General features: G+C 62.2%; 8 protein-coding genes across 8 annotated transcripts; 5 read left to right on the plus strand and 3 right to left on the minus strand.

The window, feature by feature from the left end:
• Nucleotides 1–873: 873 nt before the first annotated feature.
• AMSG_02918 (uncharacterized protein) lies at nucleotides 874–7,935 on the minus strand (the record flags this gene model as incomplete). The annotated part of the gene is made up of 1 exon (XM_013904810.1): nucleotides 874–7,935. One exon carries the CDS (start codon nucleotides 7,933–7,935, stop codon nucleotides 874–876), a length of 7,062 nt encoding a protein of 2,353 aa, XP_013760264.1.
• Nucleotides 7,936–8,426: 491 nt separating this feature from the next.
• AMSG_02919 (uncharacterized protein) lies at nucleotides 8,427–11,342 on the plus strand (the record flags this gene model as incomplete). Its single annotated transcript, XM_013904811.1, has 1 exon — nucleotides 8,427–11,342. A coding segment is annotated over one exon (2,916 nt), but the record flags the coding sequence as incomplete, so codon positions are not given.
• A 97-nt stretch (nucleotides 11,343–11,439) lies between these two features.
• On the plus strand, nucleotides 11,440–12,970 carry AMSG_02920 (thioredoxin; the record flags this gene model as incomplete). The annotated part of the gene is made up of 3 exons (XM_013904812.1): nucleotides 11,440–11,546; nucleotides 11,627–11,783; nucleotides 11,864–12,970. The coding sequence occupies 3 exons, from the start codon at nucleotides 11,440–11,442 to the stop codon at nucleotides 12,968–12,970; spliced, it is 1,371 nt and encodes a 456-aa protein (XP_013760266.1).
• Nucleotides 12,971–13,051: 81 nt separating this feature from the next.
• AMSG_02921 (GRTP1 protein) lies at nucleotides 13,052–14,027 on the plus strand (the record flags this gene model as incomplete). The annotated part of the gene is made up of 1 exon (XM_013904813.1): nucleotides 13,052–14,027. One exon carries the CDS (start codon nucleotides 13,052–13,054, stop codon nucleotides 13,964–13,966), a length of 915 nt encoding a protein of 304 aa, XP_013760267.1. The 3' UTR covers nucleotides 13,967–14,027.
• AMSG_02922 (uncharacterized protein) lies at nucleotides 13,840–15,657 on the minus strand (the record flags this gene model as incomplete). Its single annotated transcript, XM_013904814.1, has 1 exon — nucleotides 13,840–15,657. The coding sequence occupies one exon, from the start codon at nucleotides 15,655–15,657 to the stop codon at nucleotides 13,990–13,992; it is 1,668 nt and encodes a 555-aa protein (XP_013760268.1). The 3' UTR covers nucleotides 13,840–13,989.
• Nucleotides 15,658–15,956: 299 nt separating this feature from the next.
• On the plus strand, nucleotides 15,957–16,835 carry AMSG_02923 (uncharacterized protein; the record flags this gene model as incomplete). Its single annotated transcript, XM_013904815.1, has 1 exon — nucleotides 15,957–16,835. One exon carries the CDS (start codon nucleotides 15,957–15,959, stop codon nucleotides 16,833–16,835), a length of 879 nt encoding a protein of 292 aa, XP_013760269.1.
• Nucleotides 16,836–16,842: 7 nt separating this feature from the next.
• AMSG_02924 (uncharacterized protein) lies at nucleotides 16,843–17,824 on the minus strand. The gene is made up of 2 exons (XM_013904816.1): nucleotides 17,676–17,824; nucleotides 16,843–17,483 (listed from the first exon to the last, which is right to left on the minus strand). Exons 1-2 carry the CDS (start codon nucleotides 17,811–17,813, stop codon nucleotides 16,857–16,859), a joined length of 765 nt encoding a protein of 254 aa, XP_013760270.1. The 5' UTR covers nucleotides 17,814–17,824; the 3' UTR covers nucleotides 16,843–16,856.
• Nucleotides 17,825–19,176: 1,352 nt separating this feature from the next.
• Nucleotides 19,177–20,478, plus strand: AMSG_02925 (uncharacterized protein; the record flags this gene model as incomplete). The annotated part of the gene is made up of 1 exon (XM_013904817.1): nucleotides 19,177–20,478. The coding sequence occupies one exon, from the start codon at nucleotides 19,177–19,179 to the stop codon at nucleotides 20,476–20,478; it is 1,302 nt and encodes a 433-aa protein (XP_013760271.1).
• Between the last annotated feature and the right edge of the window lie 33 nt (nucleotides 20,479–20,511).

A 20,511-nucleotide genomic window follows, 5' to 3' on the forward strand; every position in this document is an offset into this window, starting at 1 on the left:
TATCCACCACCTGCTTCGCCCGTCCCGTCACCCACGTCACGACCCCCTCCATCCCCCTACCCATACTCATTACGCCCGATCACTCCCAACCACTACCCTCACCCCTACCCCACCACCATCACTTCCATCCCAGCCACAACCCCCAGCCCCCCACCCTCATTCCGTGCCCACCACCATCCCATCGCGCACCCGCTTCCTCTTCCTCCTCCTCCTCCTCCTCGTCTTCCCGCTCTACGTCATCTCCATCCTTATCCCCGTTCCCGACACCCACACTCCTCAACCATCACATGCCAGACTGCCCATCCTCCGACCAACAGCAATCTCGAGCCATCCAGCCTCGACACAGCCCCCTCAGCTGCCCCTGCCTCGCCGACCACCAGCCGCCAGCCGTCGCCCGCTCGCCCGTTCAGCCCACCTTCACCACCACCTAGCTCCTTCCCACCACTAGCTACGCTACCCACAACCTCACCCAAGGTTTTCACTCGCTATGCACTAGCACCAGTATCAATACCGTCGTCATCGACACGCATCTTCCTCGGCTCATTTCCGCGTCGACTTGTTTGCCCTAGGTGGTTGAGCACGTCCTCGACCGCTCGACCCCGCATACGACCCCTACCACCCTCATTGCAAGCTAAGCCCAATCTGATTTCACTACAACCGTACTACACGCTCACGCGTTTTCCGTTGCACAGTACCCAATCCACAATCTCAGCATGTTGCAATCCGACCTCCGCCGGCTGAGGCTTACTCCCCTCCGCCTGGGCCCATGCGTCATCATCTCTTCCCACAACCACCACATTCACATCACACGAGTTCATCATCCCGTATCAACGCTAGAGTTGTTTGTTTTGCCGAGCCTCTCCATTTTGGTGACTAAGCGTACTCTCGATCTAGCGAGAAAAATGCTGCAACCTCTGGTACTGCCAGGACGACTTCGTGCGGAAGGAGTCCGAGCATAAATAGCGTGCGTCGGTTGCCAGCCCTTAGTGTCTGGATCATCGGAACGAGGACGACCAACATGAACGTGCCAAACACCACAAGCTGGAGCAGGAGCGCCACAAGTGGAATCCACCAGAGCAGAACTCGAATGTCGTCTGCGTCGGCATATAACTGGACAGAAAGTGCCGTCCCGCTGCGGCCCTCGCGTGGACACACGCTGGTGATGACCCCCAGCTCTGCCACGGCTGGCCCTAGGCGCGACGCGCTCGCCCGGACCAGCTCGCGCCCAACCCGTACCAGCTCCAGCAGCATATGCGCTAGCCCGTTGGCCACCATCTCAAACAGTGGCTCGCCTGGAGTTCGACACGGCGCGTCCACAACGAGGCATGCTCCGCTCTTTTCCAGCTTGTCTTGTGGTGGGACATCAAAGTTGTTTCGCTTGCGGAGCGTGATCGTTTGCTGCGCGTCGCGCATCCGCTGCAACGATTGCCCGAGTCGTTCTCGCGCGCTTGTACCACTTCCGTGTGCCCGGAACCGGACCGTCGCCACAGTCGGCCGTGCGAGCACATCGTCCCACGGCACTGCTGCAAATGGAACAACAGCCCGCGTAAATGCGCCCAACTTGGTGCTCTCCATCATGTTCATCTCCAGGCCAAACGTGAAAATGTCCTCGTTGAGCGCCATCCGTGACCCGGCCACCGCCACAATTGATGACACGTTCACCATGTACTGCAGCTCGACAAGCGCGAGGAGGGAGAACGCGAGGACCACAACAAGACCCATCATGCCCCACAACACCCATCGCTGCCGGACCTCCACATCGTCCCGCTGCATTGCTGTCCGCGCCCGCTGCTGCCCGACCGTCTTTCGCCATGCGAGCTCAGTCGCCGACCCAGACTGCATACTCGCCAACCGCGAGTTGTACGCATCGCTCTTTTCTGGTGAGCTCTTGCTCCGAACCGTACTGAGCTCTTGGTTTGAGAGAAATCCGACGCGCCGTGGCGCAAGCGTTCCCATGTCTCTTAACACATGTGAGTCCATCACGCCCGCACCCAGCTCCATACTTGCCTCGTTCATAATGATGCTCACCCCGGCATCGGCGAGGCCGAGCGAGTCGTTGCCAAGTCGATCGGCCCCTTCGTTGCCTTCAACCTCCTCGTGCTGCTCATCTTCTCCGTACGATGTCGCCCGCTTCAGCCGCACCCGCGGAGCACGCACAATCACAATCGAGTCATGCTGGACAAGTCCGTCGCACGAGGACGAACTTGCGGCGTTGTTGACTGGGCCACTTGGCGTCGGTCCAGAATCATCTGGGCTCGCCACACACGATGACTCCATCGACGACGATGATGATGACGACGATGGCGATGACGACGACGCCGAAGGCTGGCCACTCACTATCTTGGGCATGCCGCGTGACTCTCCGATCTCCGCCGGCGTCTCTGCGTCACTAGTTGTAGCAAGTGACGATTGCGATCTGACCGAAGTGTTGGCTGCGTCGTATGAGCCTGACGCCGCTGATGGCGGCACCATGTTGACGGCTGGCGACGTCGTAGCCTGTGATGATCCCTCTGCGAGGTGCGTCGTCTGCGAAAGCCCAACAACTCCATCCCGCGAGTCGTTAAGCTCTTGTTGGTTCAGTGACTGCGACCGCGACCGCGACCGCGCCTTCGTTTGCAGCTCCGCGACCGTCTTGCGCCCAACCGGTGCTCCTTGTCCGTGCTTGTTGGGGATTGAGTACACTTGGACGTTTGGTGAGCCTAGTGGTGTCATTCGCGGCTTGACTTTGGGTATGTCCGCAAATTGATAGCCTCCAACCGATGATGCAAGACAGTCATCTGAGAGAGACATTGCTTTGAGGAGGGAGAGCTGTGGCTTCGGGCCGTCAATGTCGCCCTCGCCGCTGTCGAACGGCACGCCGGCTGTCCCACCACCACTGCGTGCCATTTCCCCGGCACTCGTGCTTGCGTACACGCCGCCGCGCATCAGACGAGCCACCGCAGTCTTGGGAATTGCCAGAAACACGGAAATCGTCGCCCACCGTCGCTTCGACGCCGCTCGCAACGACGGCCGCACAATGACAAACACCGCCGCAACATGGATTGCCACCATCGCACCCGTTAGCGCGCAAAGTACCACCAGCGACCGCGCGTTCGTCTGGCTCGCTACCTCCTGCTCAACCTCCACCGCAGCCTCAAGTGCCACCCGCAGCGATTGCCGCCCATTGTACAACACAAACAGCGCGTCGTCGACAGGATCTGTCACAGAGCTAGCCCAAGCAGCAGGCTCAGCTGTGGCACTTGTGTTGCTTCCCACAGTCGCCATCGGAAGCTGCAGCTTGCGGCGGATGTAACTAGCGTACGACACGGCCGCGTCGCGGACGACATGGAGCGCTTCGCGTACATTGTACGGATCGCCACGGACTCGGGCACCCAGGTTGATGCTGGACGGCCACGTCGCAGCCACCTCGCCGAACCCTTCAAAGTGGTAAAGTTCGACTTGTGCCGCGCCCTCATGCAAGCTCGCAATCTTGGCCTGCGGATCATGAAGACCTTCTGTAGATGCTAGCATCCCGTGCCCGTACAGCATCGCCTCCAGTCCGACCCCAATTTCGTCCACCAGCCGCGCCATCGTCGTCTGGACGCTAGCCTCAGATGCAAATGACTCTTGCCCGCCGAGCAGCAAAGAGTTGAGCTCTCGCAGCTCCGGCTCCGCGAGCACAGACCCGTTGGCCCACAGCGTGTCCGCCCGCTCGAGCAAGTAAACCGCCTCGACCGCGCCAACTGTCCGCGCAAGTCCCGCAACACGCATCGCCGCTCCCTGCGCTCGCTGCGGCTGCTCGCGCGCCTGGTCGAGCAAAATCGACGACGCCACAAACACAGAGAGGCAAAGTAGAGCCAAAATAATCGCAAAGGCCGCCACACGCTTGCCGAGCTGAGAAATCGAGTGCTCCGTCTTGGACCGGATCGCCCGCAGCGACGTTGCCACGTCCGAGTCGGCCTGCTGCGCAACTCGGCGCCGCGCCGCAAGCCGAGCTCGCGCGCTCGTCACCATGGCATGCTCCTCCGTGGACACTAGTCTGGTCTCATCTGCCAGTGCTCCAACGTCGGTGGCCACCTCATCGACGTCGCGACCTCGTCTGCGGGATTCACGTGCGCTGCCGCCGGCAGATCCGTGCCCACTCTCGGCCTCCATCGCCACGTCTACTAACGCTTCAAGGCTCTGCAAAGTGACCGAGCCACGTCGAGTCGTCCGCGACCGTGACCGTGACTGTGACCGTGATCGCGACCGCGACCGCGAGTGCTTCCGCCGATGCGTATTCTTGGAAGCTTTGCGCGACCGTGGTGGCGTCCTCGGCCGCACTCCCGTCTGCCGCGATGATGATCGCGATCGTGGTGGCAGCCCACTCCGTCGCAATTCTCCCGGCGCTGCGCCCCTCACCAGCGTCGATGGCGCCAGCATCGACCGTCGCCGCTGCTGTCGCGGCCACCCTGTCATCACCGACGACACCGACGCCCGCGACGTCGACCGCTTACGACGACCCGATCGCTCACCCAATAATACGTCCGAGGTCTCGTCGAATGCCGAGCGGGTCGTCGGCGACGGCGGCTCGTCATCGCGCGACGCCACAAACAGCGACCGCTCATCCGAAAGCTCCGCACCACTGGCTGACGCACCCACAGAGTCAAACGGCGACGCTAGCGCCAACGTTGAGCGCGGCGGCGCAACGCGGCTACCAGGGCTCCTGTTCCCGGCCCGCAGCGAGGACATCGACGGCCCCACCCGCGGCATCCGTCCGCTGGTCTGACGACCCGAGCTCATCCGGCCCGAGCTCTGTTTGCTCGTTCCGCTCGGCATTCGGCCGATGGAAGACTGGCCAGTGAGCGACGAAGACGGAGTCAACGCGGCATCGCCATCCTGTGGCGCGAGCGGAATCATGAGCAACCGGATGGTTCCCGACTCTTCCACGTACCCCACCGCAATGACCGGGAGCGAGACGCGCGATGTCACATGCGGGTGCGTCTGCATCATGCACAGCGCCTCGCCACGGTCAGCCTCCTCAAGAAGCGGGAGCGGGACCAGCATCACCGGAACGTGCGATCCGACATCATCGCTATGCTCTTTGGCAATCGAGTACACCAAACTCGCCTCATCCTGGCTCTTGAACCAAAGCGAGAGATGATCGGCTGGCGTGGCTTGAGGCCCGGCCATGGACACGTTCTGCACCAGCCGAAGCGCTCTGCCAAATGTGGCGTGAACAATGGTCGACGCCACCATGTTGGTCTCTTCACCGGCCCCACCACCGCTCGCCACGGTCTCGCTGCCGTCGAGCCCAACTCCATTTTCCGCACCCTCGTCACCGTCGCCGCCATTAAGCGCAAACAGCTCGCCAAGCCCCAGCCCAAGAATAGAGTGCTCCGAGACGCCAAACAGAGCCTCGGTTGTGCCGCTTGTTGTTGAGAGAATATGCCCAGCTGGCGAAATGACCACTTCCATCGAAAAGGCCGAGACCGTGTTGAGCACAAGCATGCCGATCGAGTCATGCCCAGAGCCACCGAGAAAGAGCCCGGTAACTACCACCGGCACTTGCTCGCCTTTGCCGTTGCGCACAAGCCGGGTGTGCGCCTCGTACGTCGACGCCGTCGCAGACATCGTCGACAGCCAGTTGGCGACCGAGCCTGACGCCGCCTGGACGCCCGGGCCTGATGACGGGAACAGCGCCATGATGTGTGTACCCATCAACGCGTCAGAGTGGATCCCCAGCAGCTGCTCTGGCTTGCCCGAGACACCCACCACGGCACCGCCACGAAGGCAATAAACCGCCACACGCGTGTCGGCCTCGGGCAGCGGTCGCATCACCGCAATGTACTGTGCAGCCCGTGCACGTGTCCGTACCAGCGACAACGCCACACGCTTCCGGCTCCGGTCCGCACACTTCATGTCAAACACAAAGGTTCGCGTCAGCGACGACGCAGAGCCGAGCAGCGCGTCCTGCCAGTCAGAGAATGGTGGCATGAGGAGAGTTGTCATGAACGGTTCGCCTCGGAGGGCGACTTTGGCCGTCTTGGAGTTGTCGTACCCGAGGAGCTTGCGCGCGTGGCTGTTGACCGATGCAATGCCGCCACCCTCCGAGAGCGTCACAATCGCGTCAATCGCCCCGTTGACAAGCGCCATCGCTCCGGTGTCGTCCGGCCCGCCCACGCCCCCTGTCCCGCCAGCACCCGCGCCTGCGCCACCACCACCGCCCTCATCGGTCGCTGTCGCCATAGCTACACGCCGCGCCTTGCGGAGGAACCGCTCGGCGAGGATCGGCCGGTTCGAGACTTGGTCAAGGAACGTAGCGTACGAAACAAGTAGACCAGGTGTGTTCGGGTACTTGCGAACAAGCTGACGGTAGTAGTTGTTAGCCGAACGCTCCGACTCATCGATCCGTGCAATGAGTTTGGCTGACCGCTCCAGAAACGCGCGGTCAGACCTCAGCAGCGTCCGCCAAAAGTTGGCCAGTGACCGAATGGCTGCGTTGTGGTGCGACCGCGCTGTCCGTAGCATTGTCTCAAACTGCACATACGAGATGAGATCCATCGTGCCGGTCGTTAGCCCGCGTGCAAGTTGCGCCTGCTCCACCTCCCGCAGCTTGCGGTATCGCAAGAACCGGAGATCAACCCGTGCGGGCAACGCGAGCGACTGGTCCAGGTACGCGTGTGCCATCGCAGTATTTCCCACGCTCGCCAGAAATCGCACGTAGCAGAGCAGGAGAAAGACCGAGTCGGGAAACTGCTCAAAACCCGCGCGAAAGACCGTGTTGGCCGCATCGACGTTGGCAGACTCGATCAGCGCCCGCGCCACAAGCTCGACATCGGTCACAAGGTGGAACTTGCGAAGCTTCTTGCCCTCACGCGAGAGTGGTACAACAGCGTTGAGCGCGTGTCGCCGGCGGACATACATCAACCGCCAGCCGCCGATCGCCGCGCCAAGCACAGCAAAGACCGGCACGCCGGCCAACGCCGCCACAAACATGGCGTTCGAGTTACTATCCTCCCCGTTCCCACCCACCGTGCCTAGCGCCATTGATGCCAGCCACGTAAGTGCCAGAAAGCCACCTGTCCGCGCAACTTGCAGCCGCGTGTTGTACAGCGCCATGAAGACGACGTGGAGGCCAAATATCGACGCCGTGCACCCGATGAGAATCACACCGAGCAGTGTCCGCTCGTTAGGCAGAATTGCAAACGCGAGGAGGAGTACCGACTTGGCCACATGGGTGGCGCAGTCGACTCGCGCATGCGGCCGAGCAAGCAGGTGGCCCGAGTCGGGCGAGTCGTGAAAGTACACCAGTGAGAGCGCAGCCGTCGCACACAGAAACATGACCATCAAAACGCCAGAGATCACCCCGTACGTTACAACCTCACCCGTCACACACTTTGTATCCGAGTAGTCGTAGAGGACCGGCGGGTCCACCGCGTAGTCGCATGCCAGCGGCGTCAGCAAAATGCTCATGATCGGAATGTAGAGCACAGTAACTGCAAACGCCACCGCATACCGCAGAAGCCGGAGCGGCCAGATCCGGACCCGCGACGAGTCGCGAAGCGCGAGGCCCACATACACCGCGTCGGCCCACGCGAGCAACAGCGCTGCATACACCAACGCGTTGACGACCCGGAAGACGTCAAACGAGGAAAAGACAAGCCGCAGCGAGACCACGTTGAGCGTCGGCGTCATCACGTCTCCGCTCCATGGGCCCCACTCAAACGTCTTGTGAAAGGCAAATGCAGCAATCTGCCCAAACTCGATGAGCAAGACGAGAATAGAGAAGATCGGCTGCGACGACGACCGAGATACAATAGCAAACATGGCATCAAAGACCGTCATCTCAAGCACCGCCCGCCACGATGCCGACGACCGCCCCAGCCCAATGTCAGAGAGGTTGTCATCATCCGCACCAGAGAGCACCGACGTGTCCAATGATCCATCCGACACTGTGGCAAACGCCTCGCCCATGCTTGACGGCTATTTGCCACTGCTTCCGCAGACTGTCTGCTCGACCTCGACGAGCTCGCTCACCGTCTGCCGCACCAGACAACCGGTCACCAGCGTCAAACTCACACACACAGCACACACCAGTGTTGAGCGAGAGCACACGTAGCACACCCCAGTAGAGCTAGTCTTTTGTACTTTGCTTGCTGCCTCTCTCGTCACACACAAACCCACACACACGCCCAAACAACGCGCGGAAGGCAGTCAGCAGTTGCGACTGTGCGGCTGTCTGCTATCGAGTTGAAACGACTGCCGACAACGCCGGCCGTTTGCCAAGAACGACGGTCTGCCCTACCCAGCTGGTGTGGCAATTGACCCCACAAAAATATTTCCCCCCCCCCCCCCCCCCCTCAGGAGTACCCTATTTTGTTCCCCTGGACCGCTTGCCAAAAAGATGTCGGGTGGTTGCAGTCACCCGCACCTTGGCCCCCTACCACCCTACCTGCCTATCTCCTCTCTCTCTGCGACAGCCAACCATGCCCGCAACTAACAAGCATGTGCCGTCCAAGGACCTAACGGTGACGTGGTCTTCTATGTCAGGGGGGCTCTCGCTCAGCACTCCGACAGGTACCGCAGAGACCATCCTAGTCTTTCTCGTTCTCACCTGGCTCTCGGCGTTGGTGGTGGTCACCCAGACCGATGCCCTCATCCACCTCTCCAAGGATACGCTCGTCCCGCTCAACTGGAGCGACCATGCTGAGACCCTTTCTACATACCTCGCGCCGTACAAGTCGTTCTCGGTCACCCAGGCCTGCGCGACGACCATGGTAGTCACCATGTTCTTCGACACTCTCCGGCTTGTCTTTGCGGAGACCGACAACGAGACTCGGACGTGCACGTATCTGGTGCTGATCAACTTTGTGGCTCTCACCACGTATGTCTCCATGCTCATGGAGTTTGATCGGTCGTTCTGGCTCAACCCGGAGACCGGCGTTGTCACCAACGTCCGGCGTATGCTCTCGTGGATTGTCTCGACGCCGCTCATTGTGACGCTCTCGTGCTCGCTGGCTTCGGCCGACCTCCGCACTCTCATCCGCATGATCGCCATCGACGTGGTCATGGTCCTCACTGGCATTATGTGCTCGCTCGCCTCGCATGCGTCGGCACTTTTCTGGATCACCTCGGTCACGTCGTTCGCGGCCTTTGGCCTCATTCTTCTCGAGTACAATGCCCTCTTCCGCAGGGTCACCTCCAAGGTCACCGTCCGCGGCGAAGGCTCGGAGCGCGATGTCCGCGCCATCCAGACTGTTCTTATCGTCACCAACTTGTTCTGGCTCGCTTTTCCCACCTCGTGGACCCTCGAGCACGCCGGGTACATCTCCGGCCCCCTCTCTGAGAAGCTCCTGGCTGTGGCAGACATTGGGGCCAAGTGCGTCCTCTCCGTCGTTCTCGCCCACACCAACCTCGCGTCTGTCTGGCGTCGCGAGGTGCTTAACGCCATGCGCTCGCAGATTGTCAAGTCGTCCGAGCGCGAAGTGCTCTCGGCGCTCACCCACGAGCTGCAGACGCCGCTCCACGGTATTGTAGCCTCGGTTGAGCTGCTCAAGAACATGAAGCTCGACGCAGAGCAATCTCGAATCTCGGCTGTCATCGAAAAGTCGGGCAAGCTCCTCTCCAACACCCTCAAGGACATGTTTGTCAAGGGCGGCGTCATCGCCGACGAGATTGCCCCGTCTGTTGTCTCGCGCCCGTTTAACATTGCCGACTTGTTCGAGTCGGTCGTCGGTTTCTCGGCCTCGGCCTCGCTCGCCCGTGGCATCGACATCATCTCGCTCATCGATGACGAGTGCAACGTCACCGCCACCGGCAACAACTATGTGCTGGAGCATCTGAGCATGGCTCTCGTTACCTACCTCTCGAACCAGCCTGACACGACCATGACCCTCATCGAAGTCACGCTGGAAGACAACTTTGACGTCCCACCCGAGCTGCTCGCCGAGTCGCTGCCAGGCGCCGAGTGGTCCACCCTTGTCTGCTCCATCTCGTCCACCGGCGCCGGCATGCGCGAGTCCGACCTCACCGCCGCTATCGAGTCGCTTTCCGACCCGCGAACCGACCTCGGCCGCTGCTATGAGCTCACCCAGACCCTTTCCGGCGACCTCGGCATCCGCTCGCAGTACGGCATCGGAACTGCAGTCTTCTTCACCATCCCCATCCAGATCGAGCGCGCTGTCGTCCGGCCACCGTCGATCATGGACGCCGCCGGAGACGTCGACATCCTCATCGTCCACCCAGTCGAGCTCATGTGCATTTCGCTCGCCCGCTGCTTTGACGCCCCGAGTGTCAACATCACCTGGGCCACCTCGCCCGACGACCTCGCGGCCGCCATCAACACTGCCTTTCGCAAGTCGGCCCGCGACACGGCGTTCAAGTTTGCCCTCATCGACGAGTCGGTCATGCAGTCGGCGCCCACCATCCGCCGACTCACCCAGGATATGCACATCCCGATCGTGGCGCTGGTCAACCCGTTCTCGCCCACCACCGCCAAGCGCCCGCGCGGCATCAAGGCTCGCATCCGCAAGCCGGTTACTCTTCTCGGCCTCCGAAACGTCTTTGCTAACCTCACCGAGCGCTTCGACCTCGGTGCCGCCGCGGGCCGCTCGTCCAAGAAGGCCAGCGCCAAGGCCAAAGCCAAGGCCAGCGCTGACGACAAGGGCGGGGACGCCGACTCGGACTCGGACGAGTACATGGGCTCGGCCACTAGTCGCATTTCGTACCGCCCTGTCAAGTCCAGGTCGACCAGTCTTGTGACCAGCGACGACTCGGACGGCGCCTCGACTCTCGGCTCGCTTGACCTCACCGTCGACACGCTCGACTCGTCAATCACCGGCGGTGGTGGCGCCGGCGGCGGCTGGTCCAAGGTCCTCTCCGACCGCCTCTTCCAGTCCATCCTTGTGGCCGACGACTCGCTCATCAACATCATGATTGCTCAATCAATGCTTGAGCAGGGCGGTTTCAGCAACATCGATACTGCCGTCAACGGCGAGGAGGCTGTCGAGCTCTACGAGCAGTCAGTTCGCTACGACTACCCCATCTCGTTTGTGCTTATGGACTGCAACATGCCGGTCATGGATGGCTACACCGCCGTCCGCTCTATTCGCGCTCTGGAGAAGGAGGCGGGCTCGCGCCGCACCCCGGTCATCGCCTTTACCGCAAACGTCTCGGAGGAGAACCGCCGCCTCTGCGCCGAGGCCGACATGGACCTCTTCCTCACCAAGCCCTTTGAGATCGATGACCTTCGCATCCTTGCCGTCTGTCTCCTCGCCGACGTCTCGTCCCCGCCCGACGACGCCACCCGCGCTCGCTTCCAGCAGCTGCTCCTCCACCCCGACGGTCTGGAGCGGTTGCAGCTCTCGTGGTTCTCCTCATAACAACCTTGACAGGCTCGACCACTCCACCTCTCACTCGCCCGCCACACCACACGCCCCCACCCACCCCCACTCCGAGCAAATCCCCTTCGGGTCCACCATGGACACCCAGCAGCACCGAGTGGCGCTCCATGTCTACGACCTCTCCAATGGCCTCGCTGCCCGCGTCTCGGAAGCCTTGTGTGGCTTCCTGGTGGAAGGCATCTGGTATGTTCGGTAGCCCGCCCCACTCCCCCCCCTCCTTCACCGCCCTGCGTACTCACCCAGCAAGTACTTTACATGGACAGGCATACGGGCATTGTGGTGTACAACAAAGAATACTTTTACGGCAACGGGATCCAGGCCATGCATCCGTCGCAGACTCCGTATGGCGACCCTGTCAAGGTCCACCAGCTCGGCTTTACTTCCATCCAGGAGCCGCTCTTCCTCGAGTTTGTCCACGAGGTCGGCGACCACCAGTTCACCCGGAAAACTACCATGTGTTTGATCACAACTGCAACAACTTTACCGCCGCCGCTGTCGAGTTCTTGCTCGGCTCGGCCGCGGCCGTGCCCGAGTACATCACCTCACTCCCCGGCGACATCATGGCAACGCCACTCGGGGAGATGATCCGCCCCATGATCGACCGCATGATGCCGGCGACGGCCGCGACTGCGACCATGCTTGCACTCAAAGAAGCTGGTCTTCGCGCCATCACCCGCCGCTCGCAGCTTGTCAATCTACGTGCCGAGCCGACCGACCTTGTCGTCGCCTCGACGATTACCAACGAGGACATTGCCCGTATGTCGCAGGTCGTCCTTCCCGCCCTAGCCGACCTCGCCGCTGCACCAGGCGTCGACATCGTCACCCGCATCGTCCGCGCCCTCACCGGTCATGACTGCTCCGACCCGACCGCCAGGCTCGTCCTCGACGACTCGGCTGCTGAGCTCATGACCGCATTCACATCCCTCCTCCCACACGCGCCCGAGTCGATCTGGTTTGCCCTCATCGACATGTTGCGCCACACCGCCGGCACAATTGCCGGCTTTGCCACCGTCGTCATTCAGCTTCCGAGCTCGCCGCTCTTTGATCTCATCCAGCTGGTCCTCTCCACCTATTCGTTTACCCGCAACGCACTGGCCCTCCGCCACCTCCGGTCCGCGCGGCTTGCGCTCGCTGTCCTAGTCCGCGACGTCCTTGCCGCCGTCCCGCTCGCTATCTCGCGCAAGGCGCGCCGCACTGCTCTTCACGACTTCTCGGTCATTGCTCCTTTCATCTCGCAGCTCATTGCCGACGCCCACGACCCCCTCCGGCTCGCCGGCGCCGACATTCTCGTCAACTACGCGGTCGTCACCACACTCTTCCGGCCCAGTAGCGACGTGACACCCACCCTTGTGGCTCTCGCCGAGGAGAACGCCATCGAGATCATGAAGCTCGCAATGTCGTCGTTCCACGTTGAGACCCACGACGACATTGCGCTTCGTCGTCTTCTCGCCTTTGGACGAGCTGCCATCCTCTCGCCGCGCGCCACCAGCATGGCCAGCTCGCTGGCCTCGATTGGCCATTTCGACGCCGTCCGCACCATCTCTGACCGCGCTGCCCCGAATCCCGTCAAGATCGTTGCCAATGAGCTGCTGTTCATCGGTTTGTGAGTAGCCCAAAGCTAAACCCTCACTCTCACCCCAAACTCGTTTCACCACACCTCACCTCACCCTAGCCCCTCATAGTGGCCCATGGCCCGCGTTGCGCCTCAGCCGCGCTACATGCGCTGGGCCGAGGTGTCGGGCGGGGCCAAGCTCCGCACGCTCAACCGCGGCGTGTACTCGGCGCTCCTGGTCTTGGCCGACAACGCCATCATCACCTCCAGGCTCGGTACCGCGCTCGCCCAGGTCGACCTCGACGTCCCAAGATCACTCCCCGACGAGCCTCTCTTCCGCGGACTTGATGCGCCTGCTGCGAGAGAGTTTCTGACTCGTATGCTCCGTGCCTGGGTTGTTCTCCGCTTTGACGTCGGCTACACCCAGGGCATCAACTCCATCGCCGCCATGCTTCTCTGGGCGACATGGTCTGAGATAGGCTTCCCATCGTCGACCAAGGCACGTGCCAAGATCGAGGACATCCTGTTTTGGACTCTTGTCGCACTGCTCACCTTTCATCTCGAGGGCTACTTTACCCAGACCATGGATCGGATGAAAGACGACGCCGCGCTGCTGGCCGCCATATGGGCCTCGCCTGGGCGAGCGCTTGCTGATCCGGGCGCGCTCCGCCATGCCGATGTGGTCCTCACCTGTGGAAAACTACATGCTGCCGAGCTGGACCCACTGTTGGTTGTCCCCAAGTGGTTCCTCACGCTCTTTACCCATGTTCTTCCACTCGAGCTCGCCGCGCACGTGTGGGACGGTATCATCGAGCACGGCGTGCTTCGGCTCCTCGAGTCGAGCCTCGCCATTGCATCCCTTTCCCTCCCCGAGCTCAGCCAGTGCGAACCGTCGGATGCCATCGCCATGGCATCCATCCTGCACCGCCCGACCCCGTTTACCCGTGAGGCCTTTGATGCCGCCGTCGTGGCGTGCGCGCTCCGGCCCGATGCCCTCTTTGAGGCCGAACAGGCGCTCATCGGCGAGCGAGCCCGGTCCCATCTCGACTAGCAATCCTTGCCTGCCCATGCGTCTTACAGAGGCCCGGCCGCCACAAGTGCGGCCACTGACCGCACCGATGTGACCATGGCATAATCGCCCACCATCGCCACTGCGTTGTGGAGAAAGTAGGTGACCATCGGACGCAGAAAGCCGATCGCTCCACTCTGGACCCAGAGAGTGCGGACGGCGGTGAGGAACGAGATAGGTGTGCCCGCCACTGCAGCGCCAAACATGTAGCCCGCGACAGCCATCAACGCACTCGACGCCACGCTGCCCGCCACCACCTTGCACATCTCCCACACTAACGAGCGCTTCAAAACCTCCGTGCTGGTCTTGCTCTCCTGCATCCGGATGCTGGTCCAGAGCTGCACAACTGTGCTGCCCACTTGTGGCAGTAGCCCTTCAAACAGCAGCGACGGCTGTGTTAGCGCCACATCGCGGGTCGCACACAGCGCCGCCGTCACCCGCTCCATCGCGAGCAAGCCCGGCGTCGCGCTCAAGCCCAGCGCAGCATGCGCAAATGCAAACTGGAGCGGGCGCAAAAGCGCGCCCACTCCCAGATGCAGCACTGCCAAGCCGGCGTACAAGGGACGTCGGTCCCCACTGACAACGCCAAACGTAGGCGAGAACAACGACATGACTGGAAAGACGGCACAAGTGACGACACCGCTGAACACTGACGGCACAACCGCTAGCGCAAGAGTGCCGTCCGCGATCGAGTCAGCGAGCCTGCCCGAGTCGGCCAGGCCGGCACTAGCGTCAAGTCCGAGTCCGCGCAAAATCACTGCCGGCCACGAGAGGTCGCGAGGATGCGTGCTCGTTCCGACGCTCGCCGCGCTCCGCAGCGTCTGGTCGAGGAACGGCGTCATCGTCTCCCACACAAGGACCTTGAGCGCAACAGCATGAACGGTAGCGTGGGCAAAGTGCCTTGCGGCTTGGAACATCAGCACAGCGGCCGCCATCAGCGCTGGTGGCCGGGATACCGCGCCGAGCTTTTTGCCGCCGATCATGCTGTCGGCCATGCTGCCCGGCGTTGTGCGGCGGCCGGTCTCAGTGAGTGACGTGATCGAGTCCATCGCGCGCGAATGCATGGCCTGGTCCAGCAGAATCCCAATTCGCTGCATTTCAACATGTGCAGCTTCCCAAGCGCCGTCCTCCTTCAGGGCCTGCGTCGCGTACTCGATCGGACTCTGCATGGCCCGATTGACTGCACGCCCGTCGGCTCCCGCCGCCAGCAAGGCATGGACAGTCCTTGCCTGCGCCACTGCCGCTGCATGATGCAATGGAGTATTCCCTTTTGCATCACGAGCACACACATCGGCTCCGCTCGCCACCAGCACACCGATCACATCCGCCCCAGCGCCCATCATGCATGCAAAGTGCAGCGGAGTCCAGGCCGACGGCTCCGATCCGGTGTCGATGCTCACGCCAGCTGCCGTCGTCACCACCTGCAGCGCAGCCGCAAGCCGACCAACCACATCCCCACTCTCCCCTGCGCTCTGCAGAAGAGTACACGCACTAGCCACCAGTAAATGAACCACCGTCAGATTCTCGCCCCCGGCATCGCCTGCACCGTCTCCGCCAGTCGTCAGTCGGGCTGTCCGGAGCAGCTTGGCCCCGTCCGGCGTCTCTGCTAGTACCTCTAGCGCTCCTACATTCAGGTCTGAGCACGCCCGGTCCACCTCGGACTTGGAAGCCATGCTGCTGGGAGAGGGGAGTGTCTATGGCTGACCTTTCGGATCCTGGGACGGGTCGCACCAGCTGAACGTGGTCGAGGGCGTTGGCTGAGCTGTTCTGGCCAACCGCGCGACTGGCGGATGCCATCGGCATGTAACGGGTGGGTGTGCGCCGATGGCGAGGGGGCGATGGTGACTGTACGCGTAGCGATGATGGCAATGATGGTCATGACGGGGGTGCCGGTGGTGCCACGGGTCCGTGTGTCTTGCGGGTGCTCGATTCCAGAGACGACGGCCATTGCCATCACACATCACTTGTCGCCATGGCCACCACCACCTCATCAAACGCGGCGGAGAACATCATCGAGAATCTTCGCCACTCGCTTGCCATCCCAGTCCTCCCGCATCGCTGCGGCTTGTTACAGGATACCGGCATTCGTGACCCAAATGAGCTCTGCACCCTGCTTGCCGACGCCGACATCCGCATCGTTGTTCTGACCGTCACCGCGCCAGCTGCTGATAGCGATCCCGAGCCTGACGCAGGCTACTGTCTGACGTATGTCATTGATGGCGACAAGATGGCTGCAATGGCGGATGAGCTGTGGCGCTGCCGGCCTGCTGACCACCCTGTGGTTGTTGTCGATGTCTCGCCGGAGCTCGACGAGCCAACTGTGCTTGCTGTTGACGACCCGGAGAGGCTCGCAGCGCTCGACGCCGTCCTAGCCGTCGCCGCCGACGTTCTTACCGCCACCTCTTCCACTCCCTTGCTGGCCCGTGTCGCCTCTTCGCTCCCCTCGCCGGCGCTCTTGCCGCTCTTCTCCGGCTTGGTCCTCGGCTACCCAGTTGTCCTCGCGCCGCTCGGCTCACTCGCACTCGGCTCCGACCCACGCTCGGCGCATCGGCTCGGCAACTGCCTTGGTCTTTGCGATCTCGATCTTTTTGTGTTTGCTGCCAGCGGGGACTCGGTTAGCGCCGGTACAGGCTCGTCGCGGCGCAGTCGCGGCCGCCGTCGCCGTCGTCTGCCTCCCCCGGCGCTTGCACTTGTCTCATTCTCGACGCCTGCGTCGCTTGCCGACCACGCTGATGTGGCGGCGGCGCTGGGCCCAATCTATACCGCCGCAGGTAGTCCTATGCTCACCGAGTCGGGGCTCGAGTTGACTCTTGCCATCACCCGCATCTGCTTGCCAACCGTCATGCTCTGACCAAAGCCACTCTGCTGCTTTTTACTCTGATGCTGAGCCGCTGTCCTTGGCCTTGGCCTTGGCCTTGCTCTTGCTCTTGCTCTTGCTCTTGCTCTTACTCTTCTTCTTGCTCTTCTTCTTCTGCTTCTTCTTCTTCTTCTTCTTCTTCTTGTCCTTCTTCTTGTCCTTCTTCTCCTTGGACTTGGCATCACCCTTGCCGGCGCCACTGGCATCGGCAGACGGCCCCGCCTCGATGGCGGCGCGGAAGGCAGCCTCGGCTTCATCGGCGTCGTCGCCGGCCTCTTCGGCCTCGGCGCGGATCTTGCGGATCTTGGCCAGGAAGCGGCGCTCGCGGGCGCGCGCGGCCTTGCGCTGCTTGGCCGATCCCACGTTCTTGCGCCACGCGGTGAGCATCGCAATGGGCGAGCGCGGGTGATCCGACGCCCGGCGAGCCGAGCCATCCTTCAACGCCTTCTCCTCTACAGTTGCCATGGGCGTGAGGACGTTGATAAACTTGCGAACAACCTCATCGACGTCACGGAAGAGCGCCGTCGACTCGTCGCCCAGAAACCACTCCCACCGCGGGTGGCCCTCCACTAACGGCCTCAGGTTACTCAGCACTTCCTCCTTGGAGACAAACATCGCCACCTCTGCCCGGTGCTTGATAAACTACATCCATCAAAAGACATCTCCCTAGGTCAGTCACATCCTCTCGCATCCTCAACTCACTGCCTTTGCTATGCCACCGTCCTCCTCCGCCGCTGCCACCCGCACTGCCCATCGGATCCAGCTCTCATCCATCCTGACCGACTCCAGCACTCGGTCGCTGCGGGACATGCACCCACTACAGCCAAGGCATACCTTTTCACACAGCTTGGAGAACTGCTTGGTGATGTTCTCGGTCCGCTTGAACAGCATCCGCCGCTTCTGTCCTCCCGCATCCTCAAACTCGCCCACTCCGCCCTCAAACACATCCCGGCGCCGCTTGCGAGACGCCATGTCGAAGCTGCAGACGAGTGATGCCAGCTGCCGGGTCCTCACCTCATCAGACCCATCGAGTGAGCCGCAGCACATACATTTTCCATCAAAGACAAGCACTCGCGTGTGTACACGTGTGCACCTATGTGTAGTATGTGTAGCAGTCTCTGGCCTGCTGATCATAGCCGTCCGTTGCGCCGATCCGCTCTGTCTTGCCCCGCACCAGCCGCCAACCGAGCAAGAGTACAACAGCACCACCATCGCCCCCATCCCCACCCCACTACCCCCCCCATACTCGCCGCCTCCTTCATAGCCGCCATCATCGATCCCCGCCGTCATCGCTCTCGCCATCATCGCTCTCGCCAATCGTTGAACAAGAAGCAACACGCCAACCGACAGAGCACTCGACGCCAGCGGGGAGAGGGCCAACGGCACCAGCATGTCCATGTCCATGTCAGACGGATGGACAACGCTGTCGTCGACGTCAGACAATGCTCAAGCCCCTGTCCATACGCCTCCACGTGGTAGCAAGCTCGCAGAGCCCGCCATTCGAGCTCACAAACAGCGTGAGTACCTTGCCAAGCGCCGCCCCTCGCAAGCTACCGTCCGCCACAAGCCATCGCGCTCATCGCGCGCGTCCAAGCCATCACGCTCGTCACACTCGCCACACTCGCCCACGCCATCCCGCGCATCGCCTTCAAAGCAGTCTGTCGCGACCAGCAAGCCATCCCGCAGCCGCAAGCAGCGACCGCTCCCTCGCCCGTCGTCACGGTCACGCCGCTCGACTGGTCGCCGTGCAAAGACTAGTCGCAGCTCTCGTCGCCGTCGCTCGCACAAGCGTCGCTCGCACAAGCGTCGCTCAGACAAACGTCGCCTGGACAAACGCCGCCCTTCACCTGGATCATCGATTGCACCGGCTACTCCTGCCACGCCATTGGTTGTCAACTCAACAGACACGCCCGCTACTCCCACGTCGACGACAAAGTACGTGGCAAGCGCCCGTGAGCCTGTCATCAGTGACCGGGTGGTCGCCAAACTGGCTACTGGACACGTCTTTGGCACTGTTCGCTTTGTCGGTGCCACGCACTTTGAGCCCGGTGTCTGGGTCGGGCTCGAGACCGACGCGCCAGAACAGGACAAGGGCGATGGCAAGGTTGCGGACATCCGCTACTTTCGTGCGCTTCCCGGCTGCGCCACCTTTGTTCGCCGCAACCGCGTGACTGTTCTCGAGCGGCTCGCAGACACACCACAGCTCCCAGTCAGCCGCTCGCCTACACGCTCGCCGAGCTCGACCCGCAAAAAGCGCCGCAAGAAGCGGTCGGCGTCGTCGACCTCGCCTGTCGGCTCGCCTCATCTTCAGCACGTCTCGCGCCTGATGGCCACGATGCGGTCGTCACTGGAGGCGACTATCACGGCCCGTATCGAAGCCGAGGTCCGCCGCCGCACCGCCGCCAACCAGCTTCCGCCGCCTCTTGAGTCTAGCGCCCCTCCGTCGTCTGCCACCAGCCTTGCCTCCATCTTGGCCGAGAACGCCGAGCTCAAGGCCACTGTCCGTGACCAGGACGCTACCATTGTTGCGCTTCGGCGCCAGCTGGCCACGATGCAGGCCGCGGCGGCTGCGCCTGTTTACGGTTCGCCATCGCCGGCCCGACACACGCCTCCGCCACGTGCCCCGTCACCGCGTCCGCCTTCACCATCGGCTCTGACCTCACCAGTCTCGTCACTATCCATCTCGCACCCGTCGCCGCTCCCGAATGACGAAGTGCTTGACTTTTCAGGTACCGACCTTGCGTCGCACCTCTCGTTCCGGCGGCTCGGCACGACAGAGCCGCCGCTCGCCGCCTGGGCAGTCCTTGTAGACGGCGTGCTCACCGCGTATGACGCCAAGCCGCTGGCGGGCGCACCCAGCCTTCCCGCCGTTCTCTTCTCCCTTCCCGTGAACGACGGGAGCACCGCTGTCAAGGTCATCGGCGAGGCCATCGGCGAGATTAAGTTTGTGCTCAAGAACGCTGCGCTTCCCACCCCCTACATTGTCTTTGCAGACAACATCTTGACCCGCGACGCCTGGGTCGACGCCATTGAGAACGCAGGGGCGGCCGACTTTACCACACACGCCTTGCCGTCGCGGACGCTGCCGACCGCGCCGTCGCCGGGCACACCCGCAGCACACGACTCCACTGATGGCGCCGACCTTAACGATGACATCTCGTTTCACTACTCGTACTCGGGTGACGCCACGCCTGTCATGGTCCGCCCTACCACGCCACCCGCAGCCAACGTCTCTGATGATGAAGACCCGTCTTCGATGGGTGCTCTTCCGCCCGAGCCCGAGGCACGCCTCCGGCCGCCCACCCCAGTCTCGACTACGCTCTTCTCTGACGAGCTCAGCCTCGCGCCCATCGGCAGCGAGCCAATCCCGTGCACTGTCAAGGCCATTGCCGTCGACTCGGGCGTGGCTGACCTTCCGCTCTCTGCCCATCTCGACATTGCGCCAACCGACGGCAGCCCGCCCAAGACTGTTTCGCTCACCAGCGACACCATGATCAAGCCGATCGGCATGTTCATTGAGGGCGAGCACAAGGTGCTCATCAAGGCGCCGTCCACCCCACCCATCATCCTTCTCACCTCGAATGGCCAGCTCATGACTTCTTTCCTTGCCGTCCTCGGTACCCTCACCAACGCGTAGCTTGTAAACCCCAAACACGCTACGCTGTCCACC

The sequence above is a fragment of the Thecamonas trahens genome (genome assembly GCF_000142905.1).
Source record: "Thecamonas trahens ATCC 50062 unplaced genomic scaffold supercont1.11, whole genome shotgun sequence".
Classification (NCBI taxonomy): Eukaryota; order Apusomonadida; family Apusomonadidae; genus Thecamonas; species Thecamonas trahens.

Bases quoted from the DNA above. Each gene is read 5' to 3' on its own strand.
- AMSG_02924 (XM_013904816.1), bottom strand. From the start codon at position 17,813: ATGGCGTCTCGCAAGCGGCGCCGGGATGTGTTTGAGGGCGGAGTGGGC. The intron at 17,484-17,675 runs GTATGCCTTGGC...TGATGGATGTAG, and splicing joins TCTCCAAGCTGTGTGAAAAG to TTTATCAAGCACCGGGCAGA.